This window comes from Copadichromis virginalis, linkage group LG11 (assembly GCF_057382275.1).
Source record: "Copadichromis virginalis isolate Kocher_CV1m ecotype Utaka linkage group LG11, C_Virginalis_male_GT1.1, whole genome shotgun sequence".
NCBI lineage: Eukaryota > Metazoa > Chordata > Actinopteri > Cichliformes > Cichlidae > Copadichromis > Copadichromis virginalis.
In genome coordinates this window covers 34,405,499-34,421,100 of record NC_140628.1, presented here as the reverse complement: position 1 = coordinate 34,421,100, position 15,602 = coordinate 34,405,499, and the positions used below count along the sequence as shown (strand labels likewise).

Here is a 15,602-nt window from a genome sequence, read left to right as displayed (position 1 = left end):
TTTTCTAGCAGATCTAATTCAATAATCATATGATTCAGAACCAGAGCTTGTTTTTTGTCCATAAATTTAACAGATGAGAGGAAGAGGCAGAGTTCTTTGTGAAAAGTACAAAAGGACAGCTTTGTTTTCAGAAAACGACATTTGTGAATGAAGAATTTGCCCATAATAATTATTACATTTAGAACACTTTCAAGCTTCTTTTCTTTTCTTAGAGAACCAAAGATAATATCATTTTTAGAAAATTCAAGTAAATTTGGAATCTTTGGGAAGAGCCAGTAGTGCACATCGTTCCACAGGGCTTTACAGAATATACAATTATAAAATAAATGTTCTGTTGATTCAATATCCCCATCACAAAAAGAGCAAGAATTACTATCAATAGCAAAGCGACGTCTGAGAAATTCTTTGGAAGGGTAAATACCAGAAAGGATTTTGTAGTGGACCTCCTTAGCTTTGAGGAATGGGAAGTTTTAGGTAATTGTTTCTGATCTCTTTCTTTTGATCACCAAGGAACAGATGTGAGATGGAATTTGGATTGGATCTATAAGGGAAAAAAACATTGGTAAATAATTCCCTAATTTGGGCGTTTTTTTAGACTGTTAGCTGTAATGTTATGCCCATTTACCAAGAGTTCAGGGAGGTCAGGGGATCTATAGTCAGGGTTTTGAAAAAGATTATATGCTGTACATAGAATGTTTTGAGGGATATGTGCTCCAGTCCATCAATCCTTTAAAGTGCTGGACACCGATGGTAAATCGGCATCAGACCCTAAATAAATTGTCCTCTGCTGTTATCCATATTGCTTCAGTCATTCTTTGGTGAGTAGACGTATTGGTTACATAAACACAATGTGAGCTGTTTTTTGTCTTATCTCTTGTTTTCTCTTGTCTTTCTTTTTTGAACATTTCTACTTTTTTGTGCTTATGAAGAAGTACAATTAGAACACAAATAAAAGAAGAAAAAAAGACTTGTTCTCATCAAATTGTAAGAAATCGTAAAATAAGTTGCACACACTCAAGCAACATGAATAAGATAACAGGCATATTACTTCAGCACAGGGGATTCTTTGGAATGCAGCAACCATTTATTAGATTTGTCCTTTATTTAGGGTATATAAAGTAGAAAAACAAAAACCTTGTTTAGCATTTTAATCAATTTAGTATTTTGAATGTAATGTTACATTTATTTAATGTAAAGTAGCACAATAGTTAGTATATACTTCGAAGATAAAATAATATCTTACAAATGTGTATTTTGGGACTCTTTGATTCACAGCTGTTTGCCATTCCAGCAAAAATCAATTTACCCTTTAAACTTTCTCTGATATTTTAATTTAAAATGATAAAATAATAAAAAAAAATTAAATAACTGAAAAGCAGAATATAGTTCAATGAAATTAAAAAAAAAATCAATGAGAAGACAAAAGAGTTAAAAAAAAGAAGTCTAAGTCTACACAAATAAAGTACCACGATTAAAAAGACAAAAAAGAAAAGAAAAAAAAAAGAAGAGAGAGAAGTAAAACAAGATAAAGGGAAATAAAATACCTCAATTAATCAATGTTTAAATGCAATCCAATAACAAGCTTAATGTCTGAAAATCACACAAAAAAGTTTTTGCTGTGATGTGTCTGAGGTGACAAAAATATTATTTATGTAGCCCCTCATTAAAATATTTTTTAGATTTGTATGTATTATAGCCCAGTGTTTCCGAACCTCTGTGCCGCGGTACATACGTGAATTGGTCTGTTTGATTAGAATTCTCTTTGCATTTCACTTTATATGCATTTTGTTGATCATTAAATAATATTGTCTTAAAATCTCATGATCATATTTAGGCAAGTAGAGCTAGACGACTGGAATGAAAGTAAATACATGTAATTTCCTCTGAAGAGATTGAAGCCTGACTATATGCAAAGTCTCCTGTCTGGATTTAGGTTTGTGACATCAGCATGCAAAGAGCTTCAGGAGAAATCTTGGCACATCCTAGCTCTTTTTCGGGAAGTCCTGATTTAATAGGCTATTTTAGAGGTCATAAACAAGTGCTGAGGCAGTTTTTTGTCTAAGATGTTAAATTCTCCAACCCACGTAGATCAGCCACAGTTCAAATTAATGTTTTTTTGATGAGCTTTCACAAAATAATAAGAATAAAGATACTAAAGACAGGAGACCGATGTGTGTGTTCTTTTTTAAATTTGAATTAAATTTTTAATTTATTATGTATGTGTTTACTGATGTAGTGAGGTTTATGGTGTATGAACTTGTGATGCGAAAGCTTTTTAAGAAAGTCAAAATCTGTAGGCATTTTACTTTTCAGCCACAGTCATGTTAATGGCAAATATGCTAGGTTGAAATAAATTTAGAAGGCTTCATCAACTTGTGGTCAAAAACACTGACTTAAAACAAATGTTGAACAGTAGGTTCAAGGTTTCATTGTCATCCAAGCGCATAAATTAACAAAATAAAATAAACATAAAAATGTGCCACGGTATACAAGAATAAAATGAGATAAAATAAATACAATAAATTACTTGAGTAGATGCAGTGACAGGAAAGTCTGTTCTGATTTGACCTGCTGCATTTATAATAATTTATTTTTGCAAAGATTTCATATATAGAGACTACGTAGTGCTACAAGTTACATACCAGCTTTCACAAATAGGTTCCAGTGGAAAGCTGTTTTATTCTGTTTTTTTAAGGTAATATTAAAGGTAATCAAAGAAGAAAAAAGGGCATTGGCTTTTAAAGATTTTACATTTTAATATACATATCAGTTCACATAGTTAGGATTTACTCTTATTATTATTATTCTAAGACTCTGAGGGACTGTGAAACTGAAAATTCAGATGGTTCAATTTGACTGGGAAAGCAAACTGTAGGAAAAGATCTTGGATGTTTTAATTTCAGCTTTATCGTACATGTGTCTGTTTTATATACAACTATGATACAGGGTGTGGGTAATGTAAAGGATGTAAAACAGTGTTAAGGGTTCAAATACTGAGGAGGGATATAGGAGGAAATCCAAAATAACAACACTGGTCTGGCCGGGTTAAGTCAAACGATGATTTTAATGAACACACGTGTGGGAGATGAACACTGTACGCAGACAGCATCGATCTCTCTCTAACAATACACAATCAGTTGTTTTTATATCATCAGGGAAATTTATGACGCCCCCTCATGGGTCATCACATGCATAAGTTTCAAAACCACAATGACTTTTAACACAGTTTGAAAAAGCAACATCGCCTCATCTCCATGCCAGGTGTCTTCCTGTCGCTGCCGGATGCTGCCTTATCGTCTGGAACATCAGGCACACATTCTGCAACAAACTGTTCTTTTGCAGGCACAGTTTTGCAGTCACAAGCAAAATATGATTAACCTCTCACCTATAAATGAGTAGCATCCTCCCAACAGCTCCTCAAAGTAACTTACACTTAGACTCTGCTTTAGTTTCACTTTCACAAGCACGCTCTGCAAAAGCCTGCGATCCCTGTCTACTTTGGCACAGAGTGTACTCAGAGTTAGGCCTTTTTTTTATAATGCAATGTAATCTACATATAAACATTTAAGATTATGAAAAGCATTCCAAAGCATTTAAGATTATAGATTTAACTCAACAGTTTAAAGTGGTTATAACTGCACCTGTAATAAAGGCTAATTGGGTGCCAATATGTTTAAACATCTGAATACAATATCAATGCTGTAGATTATGTTATTAATGCAATGATAATGATGATGACCATGAACAATAGCAGTAAAATATTTCTCTGATCTCCACAACAGCAGATTCTACACAGAACTTGCTTGGTGGGTGTTTACATGGAGACAAAATAAACTCTTATTAGATGCTTGATTGACTCCTAAGAAAAAGTTAATTCTTGGATAAATACGATAAAAATATAATCTAACTATAAGATGTTAATTAAGCTGAACACAATCAATAAATACATAAATAATAATTCTTTGTAGGCTATACTGTTTTTGAGGAAGCAAAAGTGCTGCACACTCATTTTGAACACAATTAAAAGAAAGATACTTTCATTAAAATATCATGAAAGCCAAAATTACAAATATATATTCAAATTAAGCAAAACTACAGTCCTGAACGGTATGTTATTGCAAACTTATCAGGAATTCTTATCAGCAACATGAGTTGTTTACTTGCAGAGTTCCAAACAGGAATCCTTGCACTACTCTGTGAAGTTGGCAGACATGGATACCTGTGTGGATTATGTAAATTAGGAGAAGATGAAATGAATGACATTTCATTCTGTAATGTCAGTCCAAGTAAGGAATATATATATATATATTAGGGGTGCAACAATACTCGTATCGATATTGAACCGTTCGATACAGTGCTTTCGGTTTGGTACGCATATGTATCGAACAATACAAGAATTTTAATTTATTTTATCAACTTTTCTTCTGACGATGCTGTCTGTGTTGAGCGCTCAGTGGATCTGCGCTCGACAGTGCAGCCTAGGCGTAGTCGAACGCAGATTCACTGAGTTAGCACATGATTGTCCTTATGGGGACCTGATATGTTTAATATGCTGCTGAGAATATAGCCCAGAAGAAGCGTATAGTATAGCTTTTATTTTGGAAAGAGCCATTTCTCTGTAATAAACTCTCTTTTCCAAAGATGAGTGATTTGTCGATCAGATAGATACATTTTTTTATTACTTTGTTGTTTCAGCAACATAAAATTGAAATCTTGTACTTTTGAGTTAAAATATATATTTATAATTTTAATAAATGACAAATTAAAAAGGCATGAACATTTTTTTGTATCGAAAAAATATCGAACCGTGAATTTTGTGAATCGTTGCACCCCTAATAAATAAATAAATATATATATGTATATATATATAAAAATCCAGAAATGTTTTGCTGTTCAGACAGTGTCAAACAGATCTAATTTTGGTGCTTGTAAGATAGTTGCCTATATTTATTAAACCTGGAAAAAGTGTCAGTTTGGATTATTTGTTTTATACTCGTAGGTTATGCTTCTACACTGCCTCTGTGCTGTTGGATTTAGCATACTGTTATATGTTTGGCAAAATCATCAAATCAAACCAATCAATAAATAAGAAAACTGGTGTTAAGCGCTCAGCCACTTTAGGGAATCTCTTTGATGAAAACCTTTCCACTGGATTGCTTTCTCCACTTCAGATTTATATTAGCTCCAGTTGAAGCCATCAGCTAGAAAACAGAAAAAAAACAAGACCTGTTTATAGGATCATTTAGATCTGACATCTTACACAAAATGTTCTAACAGAACAACAAAAAGCACATAATGTGATCTTCAGATCTTGTAGATACATCACATGTCCAAATTTTCTGTGATCAACTATTTAACTTGCCACGTTACCAAACAACAACAACAACAACAGCAAGTAAATTATCATTAAAGGAGTGCTATGGTAAATGGACTGGTTCTTACATAGCACTTTTCTACTCTATCTGAGCACTCAAAGCGCTTTATTCAACTAATTCATTCACCCAATCACGTTTTGTTAAGTGCTTAGTATCTAACATTCATACTCAGATGGATGCATTGGAGAACAACATAGGGTTAGTCTCTTGCCCAAGGATATTTGGCATACAGACTGGAGGAGCCTGCATTGAACCCAGCTACTACCTTGCAGGTAGGACTGGACAACATGTTTTGGCCTGGTTTAAGTAGGTCATTAATACTGTATTTTCTTATTCTCTGAGCAGAATGTAGGAGGCAAAACACTTAGAGCAAAGATCTGCAAGACTTACTTGCTTCAAGATGTTCTCTTGTATGGTAGGGTTATTTAGATCCAGCCCAGAGTCTTGCAGGCTGATTCTCAATTTAATCACTTTGACTGTGGTTTCTATTATAAGTGGAAAGGAACATATAAGCAGAAAATTGTTCATTCATCATTTCTGTGTGTTTAGTTCAGATATTTACACAGTAAAAACAACAAGAGATGCTGTAAATTAAGTACCTACCTTTGACCTTACAGACACATAAGAATGGGTATTTGTTAGAACATGGCAGTTGCCCCCATTTACCAGATTCATTCTTCATCAAAGCACCACAGTGCTCAGTTTCTTCAGTCCAAATTTTCTGCTCTACTGGCCAGTATCTCAGTGAGGAGTTACTCTGGTCAGACCACTCCCAGGGGTCTTTGAAGAGTCCAATCCAAACATCCATACCATTAGCTAGACTCTGAATTATCTGATGCTCTGCATCATTCCTCACACTGGTCAGGTCTGTGTGGTTGGTTCTGCAGTAGTTTTGAGCCTCACTCCAACCCATTGTTGCTGAACTGAGAATATACTGCTCAGCACCTTTTTTCTTTCCTGATAAAAAGAAAGGAAAATTAAAGAAAAGCAAACAAACTTAATATACTTAATTTGTATATTGGTATATTGTAGCTGTGGTACTCTCTTACCGTCAAAGCATAAAAATTTTTTGGCGTAATGACAAGGGTCTGAAGACAAACTCCTATTTTCATATGTACCACAGTTGTAATTTGTGTTGGAGCCCCAAGGCAAATAATTGTAGAAATCGTTACTTGGCATAGACCAGTGCCATCTCTGAGTCTTGCCTTTCCAAAGCCCAAACCACACAGCATCATTGTATTTGTTCTCAAGAAAATTAACAATTGTTTTTATCTGTTTCATGTTGTCAAAGGTGAGCAGGTCAATGCATTTCTCTCTGCAGTAGCTTTGTGCCTCATACCATGTTTTTGGACTATAGAATAAGACGTTTTGGATCTGGTAGGGATACAAAGGTAGAAAACACATCCCTGTGGAAGAAAGGTCATAATTTTACGCCAGCATAACACATTGCTACTTAATTCTGAAATTAAGACAACAACTAATAGTAAATTTTATCATTTGAGAAGGTGACAGGGATTTGCTGTGGGAGATACTACCCGAGGAGAAACAGGGCTTTCAGAAATACTGGGAGTTCACTGACCTGCAAGTAGAATTAGGTGTGTTTCCAAGACTGTAAAGACATTCATAAGAATAATGTAAGAACATTTATTTCCTCATATTTTAAATAATCAAGATCCTTTAAAGCAGAACCTTTACGTACTGCCTTAAATAATATCCAAGCTTTCCTAGGGGTACACCCTGGAAAGGGTTGCCAGTCAACTATCTATCTCTCAAAAAGTAATGTAAACATGACATGAAAGAAGATAATGAAAGAATCTTACCTAATGTTAACTGCTTCATGATCTGTCCCAAAATTACATTTACGAGCAAATGTGTCCTAAATTTCTGCAGTTTGCACTGCAGTTGTTACTATGCTAGAACTGATTCAGTCTTTGGACCTAAATGTGATACTGACAAGGGTTTATCAGAAAGAGGTGGTAGTGGTTGACACATTTACCTGTATGCGCAAATAATTCTTCCTCAGTATGCAAAGCCTGTGGAAATCTGGACTAAGTAATGCAAATTATTCTTCTCCATTTAAAGGAAAAGTCAAAGTCAAGGCTTTAACCTGACCCTTAATATTGCCAGATATAATGGTAGTACCAATCCACAAATACCCTCTGGACACATACCTGCATGCATTGTACTTCCAAATATGGCACCATACAGAGGGAAAATAAGTTTTCCAACAGTATAAGATTTATGGCCAACATGAACAACAAAGAAATAAGCAAACGAAATAAATTTCCTTACTTTTTGTGCTAAGTTTATATGCTTTAGGCATTAACCTGTCATGGTCCTGGGTGTGTTTTGTGTTTTATTTATATTTCTTGATTATTGTTATTCGTGGTTTTAGTTCTTTTCGGGTTATTTCGTTGTAGTAGTTTCTAGTTTCAGTATCTGTACCTTCCCTGTGTTCCATGTGTCATGTTCATTCAAGTTCAGTTCAGTCAAGTCTGCGTCTCTGTGTCACTCCTGTTTTACTTTGAAAGTCCATGTCTCATGTTAGTGTTTCTAGTTTTGCTTTGCTCCCAGCTGTGCTCCCAGCTGTGCTCTTCTCCTGTGTCTCAATCGCCGGCTTTTCAGTGTATTTAAAAAAGTGTGTTTCTCTTCGTCAGTGTTATGTTGTACCCTCATCAGGCTGTGTTTTATGTCTGCCTTTGTGTTCCTCAGTTAGGTTAGTTTTCACTGGGTCCAGCAAAAAGGCTGTTTGAGTTCACCTTCTGCGTCCTGGAGTCTGCATTTGGGTCCTCCATTCCTGACTGCTGCACACAGCTAGTGATGTTCGATTCGTGAACGAATCGTTCAATACTCGAGAATCACTTTACTGACTCGTGAATCATGATTCACAAGCCCAACTGACTCACTGACTCATCCCTGTTTTTGTTAGCAAACTAATTCGCTTAGTAGAAATATATCTAGCTTATAATTAAAATTGTGTGTGTGGGGGGGGGGGGGGGGGACGACACAACAGCCAGTTTCTTAACAAAAGCATTTCTGCTCTGAACTGGAAGAAAAAACCCTGAGTAGAAGCTCACATCAAGAAAATAGCTCCTCGGTTCACAGTAGCATCGCTCTGCTAACATGCTAACAGCACATTTGAGCTACTCACTCGCTCCCTTCCTGTGTTGAATCGTAAGCGTAAGCAAATCACTCAGGACTCGCTCACCCCCTCCCTCCTGTGCTGAATCATAGAGCGAACGAATCACTCACTCACTCACTCACTCACTCACTAACCCCCTCCCTCCTGTGCTGAATCATAGAGCGAACGAACGAATCACTCACTCGCTCACCCCCTCCCTCCTGTGCTGAATCATAGAGCGAACGAATCACTCACTCACTCACTCACTCACTCACTCACTCACTCACTCACTCACTAACCCCCTCCCTCCTGTGCTGAATCATAGAGCGAGCGAAAGAATCACTCACTCACTCACCCCCTCCCTCCTGTGCTGAAACATAGAGCGAACGAACGAATCACTCTCACCCTGTCACTACCCATCCTGAGACTGTGCAACACCTCTTCTGGATCTGTTCATACGCTAGAACATTTTGGAAAGACTTCAGTAGATTCATTGCACAGAAATGTACAATAATTATGGCAATCTCTACAAAGATTCTATTTTCCCAACATGAAATATTATCAGAACAGGCTGAATTCCAACATATAGAAGATAGATAATGAACAGGAAGTACAAACAACAACAAATAAATAAATAAAAACAAACCCCAAACAGAATCAAAGCAAACAAACAAGCAAAAAAAAAAAAAAAAGACGTTATACCTTAGGGGTTTTCTAGCAGATCTAATTCAATAATCATATGATTCAGAACCAGAGCTTGTTTTTTGTCCATAAATTTAACAGATGAGAGGAAGAGGCAGAGTTCTTTGTGAAAAGTACAAAAGGACAGCTTTGTTTTCAGAAAACGACATTTGTGAATGAAGAATTTGCCCATAATAATTATTACATTTAGAACACTTTCAAGCTTCTTTTCTTTTCTTAGAGAACCAAAGATAATATCATTTTTAGAAAATTCAAGTAAATTTGGAATCTTTGGGAAGAGCCAGTAGTGCACATCGTTCCACAGGGCTTTACAGAATATACAATTATAAAATAAATGTTCTGTTGATTCAATATCCCCATCACAAAAAGAGCAAGAATTACTATCAATAGCAAAGCGACGTCTGAGAAATTCTTTGGAAGGGTAAATACCAGAAAGGATTTTGTAGTGGACCTCCTTAGCTTTGAGGAATGGGAAGTTTTAGGTAATTGTTTCTGATCTCTTTCTTTTGATCACCAAGGAACAGATGTGAGATGGAATTTGGATTGGATCTATAAGGGAAAAAAACATTGGTAAATAATTCCCTAATTTGGGAGTTTTTTTAGACTGTTAGCTGTAATGTTATGCCCATTTACCAAGAGTTCAGGGAGGTCAGGGGATCTATAGTCAGGGTTTTGAAAAAGATTATATGCTGTACATAGAATGTTTTGAGGGATATGTGCTCCAGTCCATCAATCCTTTAAAGTGCTGGACACCGATGGTAAATCGGCATCAGACCCTAAATAAATTGTCCTCTGCTGTTATCCATATTGCTTCAGTCATTCTTTGGTGAGTAGACGTATTGGTTACATAAACACAATGTGAGCTGTTTTTTGTCTTATCTCTTGTTTTCTCTTGTCTTTCTTTTTTGAACATTTCTACTTTTTTGTGCTTATGAAGAAGTACAATTAGAACACAAATAAAAGAAGAAAAAAAGACTTGTTCTCATCAAATTGTAAGAAATCGTAAAATAAGTTGCACACACTCAAGCAACATGAATAAGATAACAGGCATATTACTTCAGCACAGGGGATTCTTTGGAATGCAGCAACCATTTATTAGATTTGTCCTTTATTTAGGGTATATAAAGTAGAAAAACAAAAACCTTGTTTAGCATTTTAATCAATTTAGTATTTTGAATGTAATGTTACATTTATTTAATGTAAAGTAGCACAATAGTTAGTATATACTTCGAAGATAAAATAATATCTTACAAATGTGTATTTTGGGACTCTTTGATTCACAGCTGTTTGCCATTCCAGCAAAAATCAATTTACCCTTTAAACTTTCTCTGATATTTTAATTTAAAATGATAAAATAATAAAAAAAAATTAAATAACTGAAAAGCAGAATATAGTTCAATGAAATTAAAAAAAAAATCAATGAGAAGACAAAAGAGTTAAAAAAAAGAAGTCTAAGTCTACACAAATAAAGTACCACGATTAAAAAGACAAAAAAGAAAAGAAAAAAAAAGAAAAGAGAGAAGTAAAACAAGATAAAGGGAAATAAAATACCTCAATTAATCAATGTTTAAATGCAATCCAATAACAAGCTTAATGTCTGAAAATCACACAAAAAAGTTTTTGCTGTGATGTGTCTGAGGTGACAAAAATATTATTTATGTAGCCCCTCATTAAAATATTTTTTAGATTTGTATGTATTATAGCCCAGTGTTTCCGAACCTCTGTGCCGCGGTACATACGTGAATTGGTCTGTTAGATTAGAATTCTCTTTGCATTTCACTTTATATGCATTTTGTTGATCATTAAATAATATTGTCTTAAAATCTCATGATCATATTTAGGCAAGTAGAGCTAGACGACTGGAATGAAAGTAAATACATGTAATTTCCTCTGAAGAGATTGAAGCCTGACTATATGCAAAGTCTCCTGTCTGGATTTAGGTTTGTGACATCAGCATGCAAAGAGCTTCAGGAGAAATCTTGGCACATCCTAGCTCTTTTTCGGGAAGTCCTGATTTAATAGGCTATTTTAGAGGTCATAAACAAGTGCTGAGGCAGTTTTTTGTCTAAGATGTTAAATTCTCCAACCCACGTAGATCAGCCACAGTTCAAATTAATGTTTTTTTGATGAGCTTTCACAAAATAATAAGAATAAAGATACTAAAGACAGGAGACCGATGTGTGTGTTCTTTTTAAAATTTGAATTACATTTTTAATTTATTATGTATGTGTTTACTGATGTAGTGAGGTTTATGGTGTATGAACTTGTGATGCGAAAGCTTTTTAAGAAAGTCAAAATCTGTAGGCATTTTACTTTTCAGCCACAGTCATGTTAATGGCAAATATGCTAGGTTGAAATAAATTTAGAAGGCTTCATCAACTTGTGGTCAAAAACACTGACTTAAAACAAATGTTGAACAGTAGGTTCAAGGTTTCATTGTCATCCAAGCGCATAAATTAACAAAATAAAATAAACATAAAAATGTGCCACGGTATACAAGAATAAAATGAGATAAAATAAATACAATAAATTACTTGAGTAGATGCAGTGACAGGAAAGTCTGTTCTGATTTGACCTGCTGCATTTATAATAATTTATTTTTGCAAAGATTTCATATATAGAGACTACGTAGTGCTGCAAGTTACATACCAGCTTTCACAAATAGGTTCCAGTGGAAAGCTGTTTTATTCTGTTTTTTTAAGGTAATATTAAAGGTAATCAAAGAAGAAAAAAGGGCATTGGCTTTTAAAGATTTTACATTTTAATATACATATCAGTTCACATAGTTAGGATTTACTCTTATTATTATTATTCTAAGACTCTGAGGGACTGTGAAACTGAAAATTCAGATGGTTCAATTTGACTGGGAAAGCAAACTGTAGGAAAAGATCTTGGATGTTTTAATTTCAGCTTTATCATACATGTGTCTGTTTTATATACAACTATGATACAGGGTGTGGGTAATGTAAAGGATGTAAAACAGTGTTAAGGGTTCAAATACTGAGGAGGGATATAGGAGGAAATCCAAAATAACAACACTGGTCTGGCCGGGTTAAGTCAAACGATGATTTTAATGAACACACGTGTGGGAGATGAACACTGTACGCAGACAGCATCGATCTCTCTCTAACAATACACAATCAGTTGTTTTTATATCATCAGGGAAATTTATGACGCCCCCTCATGGGTCATCACATGCATAAGTTTCAAAACCACAATGACTTTTAACACAGTTTGAAAAAGCAACATCGCCTCATCTCCATGCCAGGTGTCTTCCTGTCGCTGCCGGATGCTGCCTTATCGTCTGGAACATCAGGCACACATTCTGCAACAAACTGTTCTTTTGCAGGCACAGTTTTGCAGTCACAAGCAAAATATGATTAACCTCTCACCTATAAATGAGTAGCATCCTCCCAACAGCTCCTCAAAGTAACTTACACTTAGACTCTGCTTTAGTTTCACTTTCACAAGCACGCTCTGCAAAAGCCTGCGATCCCTGTCTACTTTGGCACAGAGTGTACTCAGAGTTAGGCCTTTTTTTATAATGCAATGTAATCTACATATAAACATTTAAGATTATGAAAAGCATTCCAAAGCATTTAAGATTATAGATTTAACTCAACAGTTTAAAGTGGTTATAACTGCACCTGTAATAAAGGCTAATTGGGTGCCAATATGTTTAAACATCTGAATACAATATCAATGCTGTAGATTATGTTATTAATGCAATGATAATGATGATGACCATGAACAATAGCAGTAAAATATTTCTCTGATCTCCACAACAGCAGATTCTACACAGAACTTGCTTGGTGGGTGTTTACATGGAGACAAAATAAACTCTTATTAGATGCTTGATTGACTCCTAAAAAAAAGTTAATTCTTGGATAAATACGATAAAAATATAATCTAACTATAAGATGTTAATTAAGCTGAACACAATCAATAAATACATAAATAATAATTCTTTGTAGGCTATACTGTTTTTGAGGAAGCAAAAGTGCTGCACACTCATTTTGAACACAATTAAAAGAAAGATACTTTCATTAAAATATCATGAAAGCCAAAATTACAAATATATATTCAAATTAAGCAAAACTACAGTCCTGAACGGTATGTTATTGCAAACTTATCAGGAATTCTTATCAGCAACATGAGTTGTTTACTTGCAGAGTTCCAAACAGGAATCCTTGCACTACTCTGTGAAGTTGGCAGACATGGATACCTGTGTGGATTATGTAAATTAGGAGAAGATGAAATGAATGACATTTCATTCTGTAATGTCAGTCCAAGTAAGGAATATATATATATATATATTAGGGGTGCAACAATACTCGTATCGATATTGAACCGTTCGATACAGTGCTTTCGGTTTGGTACGCATATGTATCGAACAATACAAGAATTTTAATTTATTTTATCAACTTTTCTTCTGACGATGCTGTCTGTGTTGAGCGCTCAGTGGATCTGCGCTCGACAGTGCAGCCTAGGCGTAGTCGAACGCAGATTCACTGAGTTAGCACATGATTGTCCTTATGGGGACCTGATATGTTTAATATGCTGCTGAGAATATAGCCCAGAAGAAGCGTATAGTATAGCTTTTATTTTGGAAAGAGCCATTTCTCTGTAATAAACTCTCTTTTCCAAAGATGAGTGATTTGTCGATCAGATAGATACATTTTTTTATTACTTTGTTGTTTCAGCAACATAAAATTGAAATCTTGTACTTTTGAGTTAAAATATATATTTATAATTTTAATAAATGACAAATTAAAAAGGCATGAACATTTTTTTGTATCGAAAAAATATCGAACCGTGAATTTTGTGAATCGTTGCACCCCTAATAAATAAATATATATATATATGTATATATATATAAAAATCCAGAAATGTTTTGCTGTTCAGACAGTGTCAAACAGATCTAATTTTGGTGCTTGTAAGATAGTTGCCTATATTTATTAAACCTGGAAAAAGTGTCAGTTTGGATTATTTGTTTTATACTCGTAGGTTATGCTTCTACACTGCCTCTGTGCTGTTGGATTTAGCATACTGTTATATGTTTGGCAAAATCATCAAATCAAACCAATCAATAAATAAGAAAACTGGTGTTAAGCGCTCAGCCACTTTAGGGAATCTCTTTGATGAAAACCTTTCCACTGGATTGCTTTCTCCACTTCAGATTTATGTTAGCTCCAGTTGAAGCCATCAGCTAGAAAACAGAAAAAAAACAAGACCTGTTTATAGGATCATTTAGATCTGACATCTTACACAAAATGTTCTAACAGAACAACAAAAAGCACATAATGTGATCTTCAGATCTTGTAGATACATCACATGTCCAAATTTTCTGTGATCAACTATTTAACTTGCCACGTTACCAAACAACAACAACAACAGCAAGTAAATTATCATTAAAGGAGTGCTATGGTAAATGGACTGGTTCTTACATAGCACTTTTCTACTCTATCTGAGCACTCAAAGCGCTTTATTCAACTAATTCATTCACCCAATCACGTTTTGTTAAGTGCTTAGTATCTAACATTCATACTCAGATGGATGCATTGGAGAACAACATAGGGTTAGTCTCTTGCCCAAGGATATTTGGCATACAGACTGGAGGAGCCTGCATTGAACCCAGCTACTACCTTGCAGGTAGGACTGGACAACATGTTTTGGCCTGGTTTAAGTAGGTCATTAATACTGTATTTTCTTATTCTCTGAGCAGAATGTAGGAGGCAAAACACTTAGAGCAAAGATCTGCAAGACTTACTTGCTTCAAGATGTTCTCTTGTATGGTAGGGTTATTTAGATCCAGCCCAGAGTCTTGCAGGCTGATTCTCAATTTAATCACTTTGACTGTGGTTTCTATTATAAGTGGAAAGGAACATATAAGCAGAAAATTGTTCATTCATCATTTCTGTGTGTTTAGTTCAGATATTTACACAGTAAAAACAACAAGAGATGCTGTAAATTAAGTACCTACCTTTGACCTTACAGACACATAAGAATGGGTATTTGTTAGAACATGGCAGTTGCCCCCATTTACCAGATTCATTCTTCATCAAAGCACCACAGTGCTCAGTTTCTTCAGTCCAAATTTTCTGCTCTACTGGCCAGTATCTCAGTGAGGAGTTACTCTGGTCAGACCACTCCCAGGGGTCTTTGAAGAGTCCAATCCAAACATCCATACCATTAGCTAGACTCTGAATTATCTGATGCTCTGCATCATTCCTCACACTGGTCAGGTCTGTGTGGTTGGTTCTGCAGTAGTTTTGAGCCTCACTCCAACCCATTGTTGCTGAACTGAGAATATACTGCTCAGCACCTTTTTTATTTCCTGATAAAAAGAAAGGAAAATTAAAGAAAAGCAAACAAACTTAATATACTTAATTTGTATATTGGTA

At 35.0% G+C, this 15,602-nt stretch overlaps 1 protein-coding gene across 1 annotated transcript; it reads right to left on the bottom strand.

Moving 5' to 3' along the window:
* Positions 1 to 3,051: 3,051 nt before the first annotated feature.
* Positions 3,052 to 15,527, bottom strand: LOC146699194 (lymphocyte antigen 75-like; the record flags this gene model as incomplete). Its single annotated transcript, XM_085472611.1, has 9 exons — positions 3,052 to 5,201; positions 5,766 to 5,860; positions 5,979 to 6,332; positions 6,425 to 6,781; positions 6,955 to 6,984; positions 7,196 to 7,280; positions 14,330 to 14,407; positions 14,969 to 15,063; positions 15,182 to 15,527. Coding segments are annotated over 9 exons (1,524 nt in total), but the record flags the coding sequence as incomplete, so codon positions are not given.
* Positions 15,528 to 15,602: the final 75 nt, after the last annotated feature.